This window comes from Achroia grisella, unplaced genomic scaffold (genome assembly GCF_030625045.1).
Source record: "Achroia grisella isolate CSIRO2021 unplaced genomic scaffold, CSIRO_AGI_Agris_v1 utg592, whole genome shotgun sequence".
In the NCBI taxonomy this organism is placed as follows: domain Eukaryota; kingdom Metazoa; phylum Arthropoda; class Insecta; order Lepidoptera; family Pyralidae; genus Achroia; species Achroia grisella.
Genome location: NW_026712955.1, coordinates 134,166 through 151,767, shown reverse-complemented (window position 1 = coordinate 151,767; position 17,602 = coordinate 134,166). Strand labels below are relative to the sequence as shown.

At 38.5% G+C, this 17,602-nt stretch overlaps 1 protein-coding gene across 1 annotated transcript; it reads right to left on the bottom strand.

The window, feature by feature from the left end:
- Positions 1-13,254: 13,254 nt before the first annotated feature.
- Positions 13,255-16,776, bottom strand: LOC131848810 (membrane-bound alkaline phosphatase-like). The gene is made up of 6 exons (XM_059198744.1): positions 16,668-16,776; positions 15,833-16,113; positions 15,097-15,286; positions 14,685-14,860; positions 13,955-14,603; positions 13,255-13,445 (listed from the first exon to the last, which is right to left on the bottom strand). The coding sequence occupies exons 1-6, from the start codon at positions 16,735-16,737 to the stop codon at positions 13,255-13,257; spliced, it is 1,557 nt and encodes a 518-aa protein (XP_059054727.1). The 5' UTR covers positions 16,738-16,776.
- Positions 16,777-17,602: the final 826 nt, after the last annotated feature.

Below are 17,602 nucleotides of genomic sequence, written 5' to 3'. Positions count from 1 at the left end.
CGGCTGCCGTCACTCTTCTGTTATGCATCATCTTTGGCACAGGCCATACATATATACTGAGGCCTTTGAGTTATTCAAATTCTTAACTTGTACATATAATCATAATCTCGAGTCACGAATCCATTTCATTAAAAGATTATCGTATTAAATGTAGGCACGTTACCAAATACTGTTTTTGCATCGCCCGATCTTATCTTTGTTTTGATTGCGATAGATATTATAATAACATGATGTACAGACGTCGATACGCGATAACTGATAATCCTCTCTGTTCCCAACATTTCCTTCAATAACTCGAAACTCACAAATTCTACAGGCTTGTATTTACCATAGATAAGCTTCTGTAATATCCCTCTACAAGAGCCCATAATAATATCAATGAATTTATAATTTCATTTTCCACTTTGTGAAATATAAATTTTAAGTTAATTTTGATAAATAATAAGCTTAGTAGCCATACAATAATCTTATCTGTAATATATAAATCTACTTTATTATATACACCTACATTCCTTGATATATTATTTTCGTCATCAATTTAAATATTTTTGCTAATAATAATAATAATAAATAAGGTATAATAAATGTCTAATATTGACTTGAATGTGTACTGATTTGTTTTAATTTATAATAGTTAATTACATAATTAACTATTATAAATTAAATATATAACAGTTAATTATGTAATTATCCAATCACATTATTCGGGCGCTCTCCTGCAAGATGGACCGACGATATCACGAAGGTGGCCGGGAGGATGCGTGGGTGGAAGATGATAAGATGAGCATGAGGTCAGTTCAGTTATCATTGTGACAAATTCACCCAGAATTTGTCACAATGGTTTCCAAGGGGAACCGCGTGGAGGTCAACCTGACATGGTACATTGCTAGCAATACCCTGCCCCCCACTGTTGTAGTATTGGGACATACTTTCCAAGAACCATCGCTGTATCCACACCGATTGTGCAACTACAAGTAGGTATATTGTACGGACCTAGGGGGTTTGAGTCCGTAACATACTTGGTATTGGGTTAGCTTACACATTATTAACCTAACACTGTCTTTGTAATCAAGTATTTTTCTATAATACACTTTTTTCCATATGATCTACCTAAATATTTCCGGACGTTACTACGTAAATATGATTAATATTTCTTTGCATCGCCCGATATTATCTTTGTTTTGATTGTGATTGATATTATAATAACATGATGTAATACAGACGTCGATACGCGATAACTGATAATCCTCTCTGTTCCCAACATTTCCTTCAGTAACTCGAAACTCACAGACTCTACAAACTTGTATTTACCATAGATAAGCTTAAATTAAATCCCTCTACAGGGTCCCATAATTATTGCAAATAATTTATAGTTTAATTTTCTTCTACAGCAATTATAAAGTAAGCCTCTATAATTCTATATCTCGGTATGCATAAATATATCTTATCTCAATCAATAATAATCTATACTTAAACGTCCTTTGAAGTATTAATTCAAGTGATATCTGTATTTGTTTACATCAAGAATAAAAAATCGCCGGTTGAAATGTATTTTGTTTTGTATGATGTGATCAAATATAGAATCATAAATCTGCCTGAAAAATTTTTAATGTCATATAAAACACTTCCTTTGTAAAAAAGCTTACTATAAAATTAAATTAAAAATTAAAAACTTAAAATCCATGACAATATTATCTGATTGCACTAATAATGAGTGCGTAGCGTATTCTATGTTGATTATCATGCCCTTTACTTGTTATACTGTAATTATTTATATAAAAAAAACATCTATTCAAAAGAGCAACACACAAGTTTTTTGCCTATTTTTATTGTGATGAATCTGCGTTCCGAATGAGTGGTATAATCAATATTCAAAAGCGCTTGTAATGACTTTATTCAAATAAATAATATTTCTATTTCTATTTCTTCACTGAATATTACTTGCTAAAGTTAGCAGAAATGAATAAAATAGTATAAATCCTTTGTGTAATTTGTAAATTGTTGATATAATATAGGAGCATGCAGAGGAATTATACTTAATTAAGATTACAGCGCAGTCAATATAAACGTGCAATAAAATTAATTAAATATGAGGCACGTACAGTATTAACACTAATCTCGTGTTGTCGTTTATATTATTATGACATATATTATCTATCCAAAATATATATTACAAAAACTAACAACGTCAAGCAATGCAAAACGAATGTATTGGGAAGGAAGTGACTGCAGTCAGACAGCGATAGTTGAGGTTCCTTAAGGCTGAGGTGTCGGCACCGCGGACGTAACTCCTGGTATTTTAGGACTCTATAGGCAAAACCATTCACCATCAGGTGGAGATAATGTTAGATTGTAATCATCGTAGTATAAAAGTATAAACAAGCTTTATAATAGTGTAGATGTGCGCTTAATGTATGAATTCGCAAAGTATGGACAGAGACAGATCTCAACTTAGATAGAAGGTAGAGACCCACTCGAAAAACAAGACGTGTAACAGTTGAGCTGCGCTGGTGTCCAGCTCTACTATGACTCTTCTCACTATGTAATTTGAACTGTATAGATCTAGCATTAGGTACAGTTTGCAATGATCACTCGAGTCGTGCAACTAATCGGTTTACTTGAGGATTTAGGTAATTCAGTGTCGCACTGATGCTCTGAGACCACCACAACTATTACCTGATGTTGACAGAGATATTGACAGAAAATTAATTTAGTGGAACACGCTGCGGAGGGAATGTTGTAGTTCTATTAATAAAAGTGAACGCTATCAGAACTACAACATTACATCAATAGTATACATTCAATATTGAATAGTCTTAATAATATTAAAACGCGAAAATTTGTGAATATGGATGTTTATTACTTTTTCACGCAACAACTACTGACCGATTTTCATGAAACTTTAAAATAATATAGCTTATGCATCAGAATAACACATATTTTTACACATATATTTTAAATTAAAATTTAACGCGGGTGAATCCCGGGCACAGCTAGTAATCTATATGGTGTAGAATAAAAATATGTCAGTACTTTGTTACTACCAATTAGTGAAATTCAAACTCGAAATAAGCTTAATAAAAATAATAACATGCGCATACATGTATACAATAATTTCACTGCTTTATTGAACACATCTTTCAAAATTTAAAACCGAATTAAAAAAAACTTAGAGGTTGCTTAAAATCTGTTCAGGACGCCAGAATTGTAATGTAATGTGTCTACGTAATGATATCCAATTCAGATATTTCTTCTATTCTATAGAAATTTACTCAATAACCTGATTTATGAATTCCAAATTATGAGAACTATTTCCCTAAAATATCGAAAAGTGTAAATTCTTATATAGAAGAATCTAACTAAGAACTTTAAATAAATCAGGCAGTCACTACGCTTTCAATAAATTTTCTTTCCATCACAAGCTCTTAAAAGTTTATTTCCCAAAAATTGTGAAACTCGCTACCTCAGTTTTATATCGTAAGCCTGTATGTACATGAATTTTCAAGTTTCGAGTTTAAAATCTACGTATTTTCGTGCAAACTCTTAAGCTTCTTCCGTTTTGAGTATTAATTTTAAAAATATTCTTTATCCTCGTCTCCTGTGTACATAGAACCTGCTAGGCATCTAAATTTTACTTTCTTTTCTTTAATAATGGTGACTTTAGTATTATCGCGTTATATTTGAAACGCTATCTGGGCTACACTGCTAACTGCGTTCTCAATTACCTTAAGAATACTAACAATGAACACGGCGCGCGCCCACCGGCGCATATATTTGTATTTGTTAGGACATTACTAAAACTAATTTCATTGTTTTATATTTATCTAAATATATATAACTCAAAGCTGACTGACATAGTGATCTATCAACGCACAGCCGAAAACCACTGACGGATCGGGATGAAATTTGGTAAGCAGATAGATGTTATGACGTAGGCATCCGCTAAGAAAGGATTTTTATTAATTCTACCACCAAAGCGATAAAATAGGGGATGAAACTTTGTCAATTTTAAACCGATCGGGAGACTTTGCATGCATAAAGCTACTATGACGTAGGCATCCGCTAAGAAAGGATTTTTATTAATTCTATCCCTAAGGGGATAAATTAACGCGAGCGAAACCGCGGGCAAAAGCTAGTTCATCATATACTTCATCGACTATGGATCAGATAGACATTTAAAATTCTAAATGTCGATTCTAAAGTTAATTTTACCAATCAAGTATTCATTATTTACATAGTTTATAGCTTACATCTATATAAAAATAAAAGTAATATAATAATAATATAATAACTAATATATATTATTAAAAGGAGTCCCTTTAGGCAAGGTCCCGAACATTCTAAATGTATGTCGCGGGCAACGTGGCGTACGTTGCCCGATCCAAATCTGACGAGTTTAGAGAAAGATAAAAGGTAAGTTGTTTTAACAAGCAACAAACTAAACGAACGCAATGGTGTTCGGTTGTAATGAAATTTGGTTTGTTAAAATATATTAATCATATCCTAGATTAACATGTATTTACGTGGATTAGCTGATATATACTCACATAATAACATCTAAGGAGTACAGCTAATAACATCCTACTGCCGGATATAGTTAAACCCATATCAATATAGTTAAACGGACTTTAACACGAATAATTTTATAGTAAATTAAGGTTCAATACCTTACCAATAGTGCATTCATTGTCAAGAGAGGTAAATACCAGTTTATCTATTTTAGTAATGTGTACTAAATAAAAAAAGTTTAAAAATAAGGATATAGTCAAGTTATACAATTTGTTATTTGAATTTTATTTAGTATGTAGCGTTTGACATTATTTTTTTGCACCAGTCATTACCCACTGAGTACCAGCTATGCCACTATTTTTGGTTGACTGCAAGAGATCTCTTCTAGTGATAAGTCCACTTGCTCACATTGTCTCTAAATTATAATGTCTTTGTATTATGTGTGCAATAGTGTTGTCGGTAGACATTGCTCTACGCTAACCGCCCGCCCTATGTGTATACCGGATGTTAACATTCAGTAACTATATAGTTAGGTAATCGTTATATTTCTTTCACGTCACACATTGCTCGCAAGTTTTTTTAAGACGTAGTGATACCTACTTAATGTATAGACAAATGTTTACTCATACAAATTGTGTTAATTGCGTAAGGTTTTACAACAAAATACCAGAGTCTGTTCTAACTCTGCTTGATAAAAGATTTAAATGGATATTCAATATATTAAAAGTTCGGTAACGATAATAATGTTTTTCTAGAAAAACTTAAAATTATCTGATTACACTAAAAATTAGTATGTAGCTGTTTCTATGTTGATTATCGCATGCCTCTTACTTGTTATTGTGTAATTATTTATATATAAAAAAATATCTATTCAGAAGAGCAACACACAAGTTTCTTGCTCATTTTTCTTGTTATGAATCTGCGTTCCGAATGAGTGGTAGAATCAAAAATATGACAATTCAAAAGTGCTTGTAATGAGTTTATTTGAATGAAGACTATTTATATTTCTAAACACAGTGTTATTTTACTTAACTCAGTCCAGTGTTCGATTCCCGATTTATAATTAATTGTGAGTCAATAATAATATGTACATTGATTATTTATCACGTGTACGTGCCCTCGAACATTCTCATTTCTAAGCACAAAATAATTGTAGTTCCGTAGCTAACATATCAGTCTGCTCTCCACCACGTCATTATAATATACATACATCTCTGTGGTCTTCATACAGAAGTACATCCGAATTTACTATTATTATTATTACTTGATTTTTCTTTAGGGATTACTTCTTTACAATTTTTTTTAATAATTTTGTATGTCAGCGCTATGGTAAAACACGATCTTATACTTTACTCATCTCTTGTACTGTGTTATTGAGCAAAATAATAATTATTATTATTGCAGGTAGTGGATGAGTTGTAGCTGAGACTGATGAGGCTTTGGTTAGTAGGTATCCTTAGTGCTGCTGGTTGTGATGGAGATATTCAGTGGATTATATACAGTAGCAAATATAATTTATTCTCGATCTGATTCAGTTGCACGTTACATATCAACTGATACTTAGCAACATGATTACTTATTTTAAATGTGATGGATTACACTTTTTCTTCTAAAATCGATGTACCTAATTGGTCATATGTGGGCCACTTTTATTACTGTGGTATACCTGTTCGTTTACACACTCACTCGTCGTTACTTTGCATATATACAAAGGAACTTTTTCTAACTGACTGATTGGGAAATTTAGACGATCTGTTCACAGACGACTTAAGTGATTGATAGGCTTAAAATATACGGACGAGAAACATAACATTTTATTACAGTTTGCACCTTATAATATTTTATTTTTAACATATAAAATTTTTTTGCAATTTCTGCGAGGCCCTGTTACCAGTAGACGAAACCGCGACAAAAAGTAGACAATAATTAAAAGTACACAATAATCTAATACATTTAATAATAGTACAGCGTTACCTACTCAATAATATATTCCCAATCCGCTGACAGATATCACTGTAACACCGTAAAGTACACGCGCACTCCACTCGACCGGTGCAGGCTCACCGAGTGCAGCCGCTTGTTACATTCACATCAAAACTTTGTCGCGATGACTCCTCATTCGTGGTGTTAAGTTCCGAAGTCAGCAGACGGCGAGGCGGATGCCGTCGCGACAAACTCGCGAGTCACTCTACGGACAAAGTTTCCGCGAACTCGCCGCCGGCTCGGGACCACGGGCGACGCGGGCGCGGTCCAGGGCGGGCGCTCGGGACTGCCGGAGTGCAGCCCTCCGAAGGGGCGCGGCGGCGCGGGGGTGCGGGGCGGCGCTGCCAGCGGGGCGGGGGCGGGGGACCGCCGGCTCGAGCTCACCCGGATCCGACAGTCTTCGGGGAAATTTTGACGAATGACATTTTCGTAATGTTACACTTTGAGAGGAGCGCAGCGGCGGGGGGTTATGCACTCCGCTAATTGCGCTTTTAATGAATACTGATGCGTCGCGGACGAGCGGGGTGAGGGTGATCGACGGGCGGGGCGCGGGGCGAGGGGCGCGCCGTAATGAGCGAACAGCAATTTGTGTAATTGCCAAAGTTTTCGTTCAGTTCAGTTCGACGGCAGTTTTATGCGATTCGATTCAGTTTGACACGACGCGACGCGGCCGCCTGCAGGACTCCGCGGTTGAAAGTTCACTTTTCTCAAACACATTGCTGATTCCGGACTTTTGTAGTTTCAATTCAAAATATATATTACTTCTTTTTTAATTTCTTCTCTATATAACTTACAGAGGACTAGGAATATTTTTAATGTATGGCAAACAAGCTGACGGCTCAATATCATTTCATTTCACCGCCTTACCTCCACCCTACAACCGAAACAGTATACATTGATCTACTTGACGGCTGCAACATGCAGGACGCAGGCAGACCATATTCCACTAGTCTATCGCGGCATATATTGTCATAGGTTTACCGAATGACAATAAAGTCGATGATTGTCGATGATCCCAATATCTCATCATCAGACGGTATGAAACCACTTAGCTTCACACGAGACTTGGCATCGGTTTGTGTGTTCTATCGAATATACAACGCACTGTGTTCTGAATAATTGTTCGATATGATGCCCACGGCTACCTTTCACTATCGCACCGCTCTTTTAATAATTCATCCCCACACGCTGGAACTTAAGTGATGTCAGACAGTGCGGCTTTAGAAGAACTTCCTCCCGCGTACACTTAGATTGAAGAATTAACGACCTGCCGAGGTTTTCTCGAGAGACTACAACATGCGATTTTTTAAGAAGGATATATTAAGGTTTCTTAAGGGTCGGCCACACGCACGTGACACCCCTGGTGTTTCAGGCGTTCATATGTTACGGTAACCATTTACCATCAGATGCTTATGCCGGCCGTAAGCTTCTTTGCCACTTACGTGGTATAAAACAAAACCTATGAGAATTCAAGGCGACAGAGATAATCTTGCTGTGTAAATTAACACACATTATATATATATATTGTATTACACGTAGGTGGCAAACAAGCATACGGCCCATCAGATGGCAAACAGCTACCGCAGCCTATGGATGCCTGAGACATCAGGGATGTCACGTGCGTGTTGCCGACCCTTAAGAAACTTTAATATACCCTTCTTAAAAACCCCGTGCTGTAATCTCTTGAGAAAACCTTGGCAGGTAGTTCATGCCTTAATCTATACTAGTACGTAGTTGGTTACGCTATGTTTACCGAGGTGTACCAAGCTAAAAAGTTGTCTGCGAAGATACCTCAATGTAGCCTGTTTTAGTCGGCAAATAGCTTGCTTTATAAGCTATGAAATTTTAGGCTGTGAGTACATAACAATAATAAACTATTTCATAACTCGGGTCGCCTGTGACGAACTTACACATGTTTTGTCTTTTCCCGTTCTCCTGTTTTTGTTATACATTTTTTATATTTTACATTGTTTTATGTGAGCTGAGTATATGGATATATCTTTTATATCGCTATTTATGTTTTGATGCTGCGCTACAATCTCGTAAACCGGAGCTGTACTTAACGGAAAATATATTTCTATTATAATAATGTTAGATTTATTATTATTATTATAATAATACAGTTTTTTATATATGCACATTTTTTTAGTCCAAATGGCACTCTCTGTATTACAATGGTAGAGCGCTTTGTAGTATATAGAGTAGGTACTGAATGTAACTCATATAAAGGCTATAGTATAAATATTTTGGTTACTAAAATTTATACCGATTGACAGGAAAAAATTATTCAACCGCATGAAATTTATAGCCTTATATGTTATTCTAATGTATAAAGTATTTACTGTACAGTTCCATTAAAATCCGTTCAGTAGTTTTTGCTTGAAAGAGTAACAAGCGTGTATGCATACTCACAAAGTTTCGCGTTTATAATATTAATTAATAAGATAAACAACGTCGTAGGTTATATAATAATAAACGTATATTTAAACCTTAATCTCACTACTATAAGTATCATGTGAGGCGATGTGAATGAATTTGTGTTCGTAGTACGTAAAATTAAAATGCGAAAATGTATTGAGTGCACACTCGCGAACAATTGAATGCATCGCCTCAGATTTGGCAGTTCATTCGTTGCAAAGCCCCAATGCAATAAAATGGAGCGCCACAGCCAGGGGAATATCCACCGTGAGAGTAGCGCAGTAAGATCGACAGTCGCTGTACGTTCACCGGCATGTAATAGTGTTGGGGTGGTCTGAAGGGAGTCGTCGGTACATTTGCGTTTAGATTTATCGCGGGCTGCAGCACGCGTGCAGTTCACGCACTCTCCGCCTATAATTGATATATCACTGTAGCGATAGCATTATCCGCGGCGCTCCTTGCATCTGACTCACATTTAAGACTACAACATCCCCCCCCCTCGTCCCGTACCACCCGCGCCGGCGTCTCGCCCCTCGGAGTCACCCTCAAATCACTTACTGACATATCCTCCCCGTTTTCATAATAAAATGATAATGTACATTGTATACGTAATTTGTAACATTGCAACATTGTCGTTTATCATTCCGTTGTTGTAATCAAATCTAAATATACATACAAGTTACCCGCGGCCCGGACTCGCCGCCGCTGTCATATAATGAGACATACATACCTACACACTGTATCGACTTATTTAGCACTAGCTGTGCCCGCTACTTCGACCGCATGAAATGACCTTGATCAAATAAAGAATATTTAATAATATAATCCAACAAGTACAAAAATAAAATTTCTTTTGTATGTGTACCAAATTCAATTTATATCTTTTCCATATTTTACATAGTTTTGTCGTGAAGGCGACAGACATACAGACAGAGAGAGTTATTTTTAAATGCTATATATAACATTTACATTAACTAAACAAATCATCATCATAAACAAATGCTCGTATCGTACTGTAGTAGAGGTGCGTGGCCGTGCATTTCACTGATAGCAGGGCCGCCTCTGATGTTAATCTGAAGATTAATTGAAGAGTGGCGTTGAATTATTAAAAGAGTTGTGGTTGTTTATAATTGAATTGTTCAACTTTAATTTACCATTCAAAGTGCGTCTGCTATGAATGGAATATTCAAATTGCAGTATTCCTTTGTAATAAACAAGCTGCACCCAGGACTTCGTTTATTCAACTTGATGTAATAATTCGTCAAATTTCGTTCGAATGAAATCCTCTTGCTGTACCTTGGAGAGTCAGCTACAGACAGAATATCGGAATACGCTTCTGTGGAGATCTTCACTAGTTGAACGTTATATATTATAACAATACATATACGAACGAATCAATATCTAAATCAAAAACCAAGATCAACAGCACTACTGTCGGTCTAGGTTGACCGCTGACCGGCCTACTTCTAAAGTTCTAAATCTATTTTGCATTCAATATGCGCCTAAAATGGTGTTACGACATAACCAGTGAACCCTCCAAAGTATATACTTCAATAGCCATAGGTGTAGATAAAGGACTCTTTGTTGAATCGAAATTAAAATATTTACTTGGACACGGGCTACGGTTACAGTTTAACATCCGATGAGCCGTATGCTTGTTTGCCACTATTGGTTTAAATAAAAGTTAAGGTAAGGTACAAATATTATACGTGTTTAAATTCAACTTATAAGATTAGACTCGATATTAAATCAAGACAAAATCTAATAATGATTTTCATGTATAAACAAACAAGCAAACAATTTTTTTAATTAATGTAGCATGTTCTTGCATCCAGACAGCTCGTTCGTTCGTTGCTGACGTACGGGCCATATAGTTTTATATTTCATATTTATATTCTATTTTCTTTTAAGAATTTTGTTATATATTTTTGTATTGAGAACATCTTAGTGTCTAATATATATTGTGACATACAACAACAAGTATGATTCAAATTTTTTATTTAAATTATAAAGGAAACTATTCGCCAAAGTCAGATAAGGTATGTACACACAAAAAAAATCGATCCATCCATCATTGTGTGTGTGGACCTATCTAGTCGTGACCGCATGGGCTGCGCGTGTGACGAGTTGGTTAGAAAACAAATGTTTAGTATAACAATCTAATCGATACTTCAAAGAGCACAGATAACGTCAGCTGGCGTGGTGCGGTGTGGGGCGGTGTGGTGTTGACGCGTGTGTGCTGTGTGTACATGGCTGAGTGATGTCAGTACGTGGGCTCGGCGTGGCGGCCGCTCACGACCGGCCAATTGCTCGCGTGCTGCGCGTGCACTTATCTACTCTAACATCTACAATACCTTAAATTATACGATACATGCTCAACAATTACATAGAATATTTTACGAGCGTTTTATTACGTTTTATTTTCTCGAACTAGTCAAATTCTGTAGCTTGAAATTCTTCCACTGTAAACACGCGGTATGGTGCGGCTGAAGGACAATAGTCGCAGGATAGGCAAACGGGTAGTATGACACTCCTGCTCACTGCGGGCCTCTTCAGTTTTACTGGGGCAAGACTGCCGTTTTTGAGAATATACTAAGCAGATACATTTTTGGTAAATACATACATAATATAGGTACATAGAAAAAACCCAGACTGACACAAACAATCATAATAATGAATACAAATGTTTGTACCGTGCGAGGAATCGAACCCGCGACCAAGCGGTGTGTTAAACCACAGACCACCGAGGTCGTCAATATAATTGTGTAACAAAAGTTTATGAAGATGTTTTGTCGGACAGAAGCATGTCCATTTATTTAAAAAACTGTGTGTAATGATAAAATTAATCAGCCACTTGTACTCGACGGAGGCTAGATGCTGGAGATAGACGCCGCGCCCGGCGATGTTCATTAATCGGCGTCACCGCCACAATAGCTGTCGATGAGTGTCGTTACAGTAATCCACCCCCGCACCATACTACCACCCGCCCTACCAACGTGAACTTTAACAGAATAATTTTTCGTATCAAAAGTATCTATAGCAATATCAAATGTATTATAGAATTTAAGTTGTAGTATGATTTGTATGGTATATGTAATTAGTATAGCAAGCAAGACTGATAGTAATCTGACAGTAAGTGGTGACGGTCCCCTGTACGCATGTTTTGTCCTTGTGTGTATTGACTAATATGTTTGTTGTCTGCTCGTCACGGCATACTCGCTGTGTGTCACGCTTCACTTTTATTCCTTTGATTAGGTCCCGAGGAATTTTCCTTTTTATTTAACGTAAAATGTCCTGTACACATGAACAGAACTATGCATTGCCATTCACGAGGAAAATGGCATTTATTCTGTAACTGCACAGCCTTTATCCGATCAACCTTTTTTTTAACTACTCTGATGCTGTTGGCCGCAGTTTCATCGGACGATAGGAGGCAGTTGGCACTCCAAACCAAAGAAAGGACGCATGGAGTGGCTGAAGGCCAACTCCCGCCTGACGGCTACAACTTTAGTCTAAGGCCACTGCTAGGGGTTCGAACCTCGGCTCAGGCCGTCGTAATTTCGATCCTCGCTTGAATTGGACGGGGGATCGGTTGGAGGGGCGACCGGGGCACCAGGGAGCACCCGGGCGCGCGCAGGCGCACGGTTGACTACGCGGTATGTTGAGGTCGTCATCTTCGCCGGCGAGGACGGTGTCGTGTGTGTGTGTCTAGACGGAAAGGGTGGTGGATGGATTAACTGCCGTTATGGGGTCATCGGAATAAACAAGAACGTGCCTCGGGCGACGTAGTCGTGCATGTTGGATATGTATTCAGCATCACAGCTTATAAAGCAAAATTCTTGGCGGATGAAGTAGATGAGAATGAAGTATGTACATATACACACGCATACACCTTTTTACCGAGTTTACCTCTATATAATAATGACCCGACAGTCGACTACGAGATATTTATATTTACTCATTTATTTGTACTTTGCATTATATAATATTACAGTAGGTAGTTATTGGGTATACTTTCAGCATCTGCTGAAATGTCAATTATGAACCTATTGGGCACAGAGAGCAGAAGAGAAGTAGGAAAAGTTTATTGTGTGTTTGATAATTAGAAAATTATGTTAAATTATTATAATGCATGTTATTATTTCTTTTAATATTATTTATCTGTATATAGTTAATGAATAAAATTGTACAATATTTAATTAAGTAGGTATGTCATTTATACATTTAGAAATAGTAGAAATACATGTTATAATTAATAATCTATTAAATTTTAAAATTAATTAAATTGTAGAAGTAGAAAAAGACTGTATTATTTTAAATTATGAAACAAAAAAAAAACATAAATCAATGATGACAGGCGTGCGGGCCGGGCCCGATGCAGGCCGCGTACGCCATCATGTGCGGGATGCGGCTCTGCTCGTAGGTGCCCGTGAACAGGTCGTGGTAGGGGCCCGCCGCGAACACCGCCACGTCCTCCCCGCCGTGCGTCTCCTCCTCCAGCGGGACCTCCGCGTGAGACTTCCAGTCCAGGTCACCTGGCAGTAAATAATGGCAATAAAATTACTACACTCAAGTGACAGATTGATAAGAAGCTTCAATTTAAACGACATCTTACAAGTATTGTCCTGTAAACGTCCTGTCTGCGGGCGTGTAGTTTGCTCTTGTTGTAGAGCATGGTGTTATAGTGCCCATATAAAAATAGGTTATTCCGTATTTATAACATTTATCTCTATACCTACAGTTAAATGAAGGAAAATAGAGTAATTATAATTTTGTGTTCGGTAGATTTCTAGATTATTGTACGGTATGTCTTTTGCTATAAAATTTAATATTTCATGAGATTCCTCCAGAGGCATCTCATGAAATATAACGGGCAATTAATTTCTATTAGTCTGTATCCATTATATTTAGCTGTTAGTGTGGGGTGCCACATTTACATTGTATACAGTTGTCTTGGTACAGTGTACGTACTAAATTATGTATATTAAAATATTTTCAAAGATGTGAATAAAAGTTGAGAACAATATAGTGTCGATGTACTGACCGAAGTCCTCCTCGGCGGTGACGTCCGGGCGGCGTCCGTGCAGGTGGGGCCTGGCGCCGGGCCCGTTGGCGTACGAGAGCGTCATGTAGGGGAGGCCGTCGTCGCCGCGGTCGTCGGCCGCGCCCAGCACGCCGGCGCCGCGCCGCGAGTACCCGCCGTACGACATCACGTGCGCGTGGTCCGCCGTCACCACCACCAGGCTCTCGTCGCCCAGCAGCTCCGCCGCGCGCCGCACCGCCGCCGCCAGCTCGATGCTCTCGTCGAGCGCGAGCTGCACCAGGTTGTCGTGGTGCGCGTGGTCGATGCGCCCGCCCTCCACGAACAGGAAGAACCCTCTGTCGTTGCGACTCAAGGAACGAATCGCCACTTCCGTCATATCGGCCAGCGACGGCTCCGTGTCAGGGTCCGCCTTCAGGTTGTATTGCATGTGATTCCCCTCGAAGAGACCCAGTAGATATTCCGGAGGCGACGTCGACAGCCGCATGAGCTCCCGCCGGTTCCACACGTATTCGTGACTGACGTTGCGAGCCGTCTTGTCCTCTAACCATTCGTCGATTAAATTTCTGCCGTCCAATCTCTTGCCTTCGGTTCCTTCTTCGTCGACCACGGTAACGGGCAAAAACTCCCGTCTTCCACCTCCCAAAATCACCTAAAATTTTAATAACATTAATTTACAATTATAAATATTGTTTCTAATAATGATTCACGTAATATTAAAAGTAATAAAAACCTTTAAATGTGTTCCGGGATAGCTGTGCACCAGTTGTTGAGCGATGTCAGCGGGCATGTTCGGTGTCATTGGACAGTCTTCGAGGACGTCTGCGTTACTCTCCCAGTCTCTCTCGGCGGAGTGTGCGTACACGCCGGCCGGGGACGCGTGCGTTACACGGGTCGTGGTCACTATACCTAACACATTCCTATGTATTACATACTGACAATACAAATAAACAAAAAAAAGGATAATTAGACTGCGACGGTGGGTACACACAACCTTTATGTATAAAAGGAAACTACGACTGCCTCCCGCGCTACTCGTACCTGTACCACGGCAGCAAGTTTTAAATATTATTCCTCGTAACAGGTTACTGTCTTCATTAGTAAGGAACGTTAACTTTTAATTTTAGTATAGAACATGTATTTACCGGCGTCTCTTCCGTCTGCGAGTGCCCATTCAGCAATGGAGTGTACGTAGTGTTGGGGGCTGACCAGCGTACAATTGGTGCGTAGTACGTCGGCGGTCACCCCCAGGGTGCCTCTGTTGGCTTTCACGCCGCACAGGTACGCTGTGGCCGTGCACGCGGAGTCCGCCGTCTGCGCGTCCACGCAGTATGTCTGCAGTTTAACAATAAAATCTACCAAGTACTATAGCTATACCAGAGACTTCGTCCGCGTGGTATTTAGCTTTATTTTTCTAATATAAAAGTAGCCTAAGTTACTCATTAAATCAGCTACCTGCCAATAAAAGTCCCGTCAAAATCGGTCCAGCCATTTCAGAGATCAGCCCGAACAGACAGACAGATAGACAAAAATTGTAAAAAATGTTATTTAGGGGTATGTACTGTATTCATATTCATATACATTTAGTAAAAAACGGTTATTTCAATATTAGAGGCAGACACTCCAATTTTATTTATATGTATAGAGTGTATGTAATATCTAAAGTAACTGTGGATACTGCACATTTTACCAGAGGTACACTGTAAAAAGTCGTCACCTATTTCAGCTGGTTCGGTTGTGAAACTCAAATATATAATTATTTATTAACACAGGACCTTTTGGCCTCTTGTGCGCGTCATATTTTTATCACTATCACTACTGTCCGGTTCATTTGTGAATAAAATCAACTGAACATTTACTACTGTGCCGTGTTGCACATACTTTTGAAAGTCCTGTTGTGGGGAACGTTTCGAAGAACAGCTGGCTCTCCTCGCCGGTGCGTCCCTCCCGCTGGCCCTGCAAGGTCCTGGCGGCGGCCAGCGTCGGCAGCGACATGCCGTCACCCAAGAACAACACCACATTGCGCGCCTTGTTCCGGTTCAGCGTATTACTCAGACGAGATTCGATGCCCAGCCGCGCCTCGTTCAACCAAAACGCTGGATCTGCTTCTTCTTGGATCTTTACAGTAGGATATTGTTGGCGCTTGTGATAGACATCCCTTTCTGTCAAAATTAATATAAATCGTAATAGTAATAATAATAGTAATAAATATATCGTATTTGGGTTGTCTGTCACAACTTGATACATGTATTATTTTTTATACAATTTGTTTTATGCGCTATTTTACTTCGCTTAAAAGACCTTTGCTGAAATTCAGCGCTGTAGTTCCGTCAGTAGTTCTTTTGAGCAGATATTTTATAGCATCTTTTGGTGTATTTTTATGTCAGTGTGGATACGTCACGAATGGGTAGATTGAATGTTATTCCCGCAATGTGTGCTGACGTATCTGAATTATCCCCGAAATACTGCAGTGTTGCATTTGGGGTTACCGAGGTGATCAACAGCAAGGTATATTTAGTTGGGTCCTGCTTCCAGACTAGCTGTATATAAAGCTAATCGCTATATTTTGTTATATCTAAATCTAATTTTCTAAAAGAAACCTGATTGGTGAATGATATCAAGTATAAAATAAATAATTGAAGACATCAATTTAAATATAATATTAAATTCTATAAATTTTTTGTAAATATATTTTACTGGGGTGCGGTAAACTCACCAAAAGACGGATGCAGCAAAACAACAAAGAGCGTCAACAGTAACAAGTGGCCGCGACCCATGGCGCCCATACCGCGGCAGTACACTTAAAACTTTTTAGTAAAACTGTGTAATATATGCACAAGTGCTAATACGATACTGAGTATCGTGAAATGCCAGCATCTCATCTACTGAGATAAATATAGTTGTAACAAGTGGACAATGATAAATTATGATAAAACATGACACTTATTGGCAACGGATATGACTAACATATTACTTGGTACATAGCACGGAGACGTTCGATATTAGATCGAGATCATTAGTGTTCACATATTGAAAACGCACTACATAGGTACACAACAGTAGACTCATAAACTTTTTTAGAAATTTAAACATCTACCTGTGTTATTATTATTTAATTTTATCCTAACCTAATAATGTCCATTACTAAATTAAACGAATCCCGATCTGTATAACGTGAACTACGACGCGATTACACACCAAGTGGGTGAATGAAGATTATCACAACCGGATATTCCTGCTCGCACTCGACTGAACATTCAATTCAAACTATCAGCCTATATCGTACTCATTGATGTGCGAACAAACTTCACAAACCCAAATATTAGACGTTTTGATAAGAACGAACCAAAACTTGAGGAAGTGGATCCTGCGCGTGCCAGTAGCTGACTATATCATGTAACACATTAGGCTGAGCAATAGAAAAGTGTAGTTTTCTCATGGCAATTTTGCTGGGTCATTAACTGGCGCCGCGCTCCCGGGGACGTTTATTGGCCGACTGCTTCGCGCACCTAATGGAGCTTTGATGAAAAATGAACGCGCCGCCGCCCGACCCCGCCCGCCCCCGCCCGCCGCCGCCCGCCATCAAATGTCTCATGTTCTCCAATATCTAGCCGCCACAAACATACACAAACACATTATTAATAAAAAATA

Bases quoted from the DNA above. Each gene is read 5' to 3' on its own strand.
- LOC131848810 (XM_059198744.1), bottom strand. From the start codon at position 16,737: ATGGGCGCCATGGGTCGCGGCCACTTGTTACTGTTGACGCTCTTTGTT. The intron at 14,604-14,684 runs GTTTTTATTACT...TTAAAATTTTAG, and splicing joins ATCCCGGAACACATTTAAAG to GTGATTTTGGGAGGTGGAAG. The intron at 13,446-13,954 runs GTCAGTACATCG...ATTTACTGCCAG, and splicing joins CACCGCCGAGGAGGACTTCG to GTGACCTGGACTGGAAGTCT.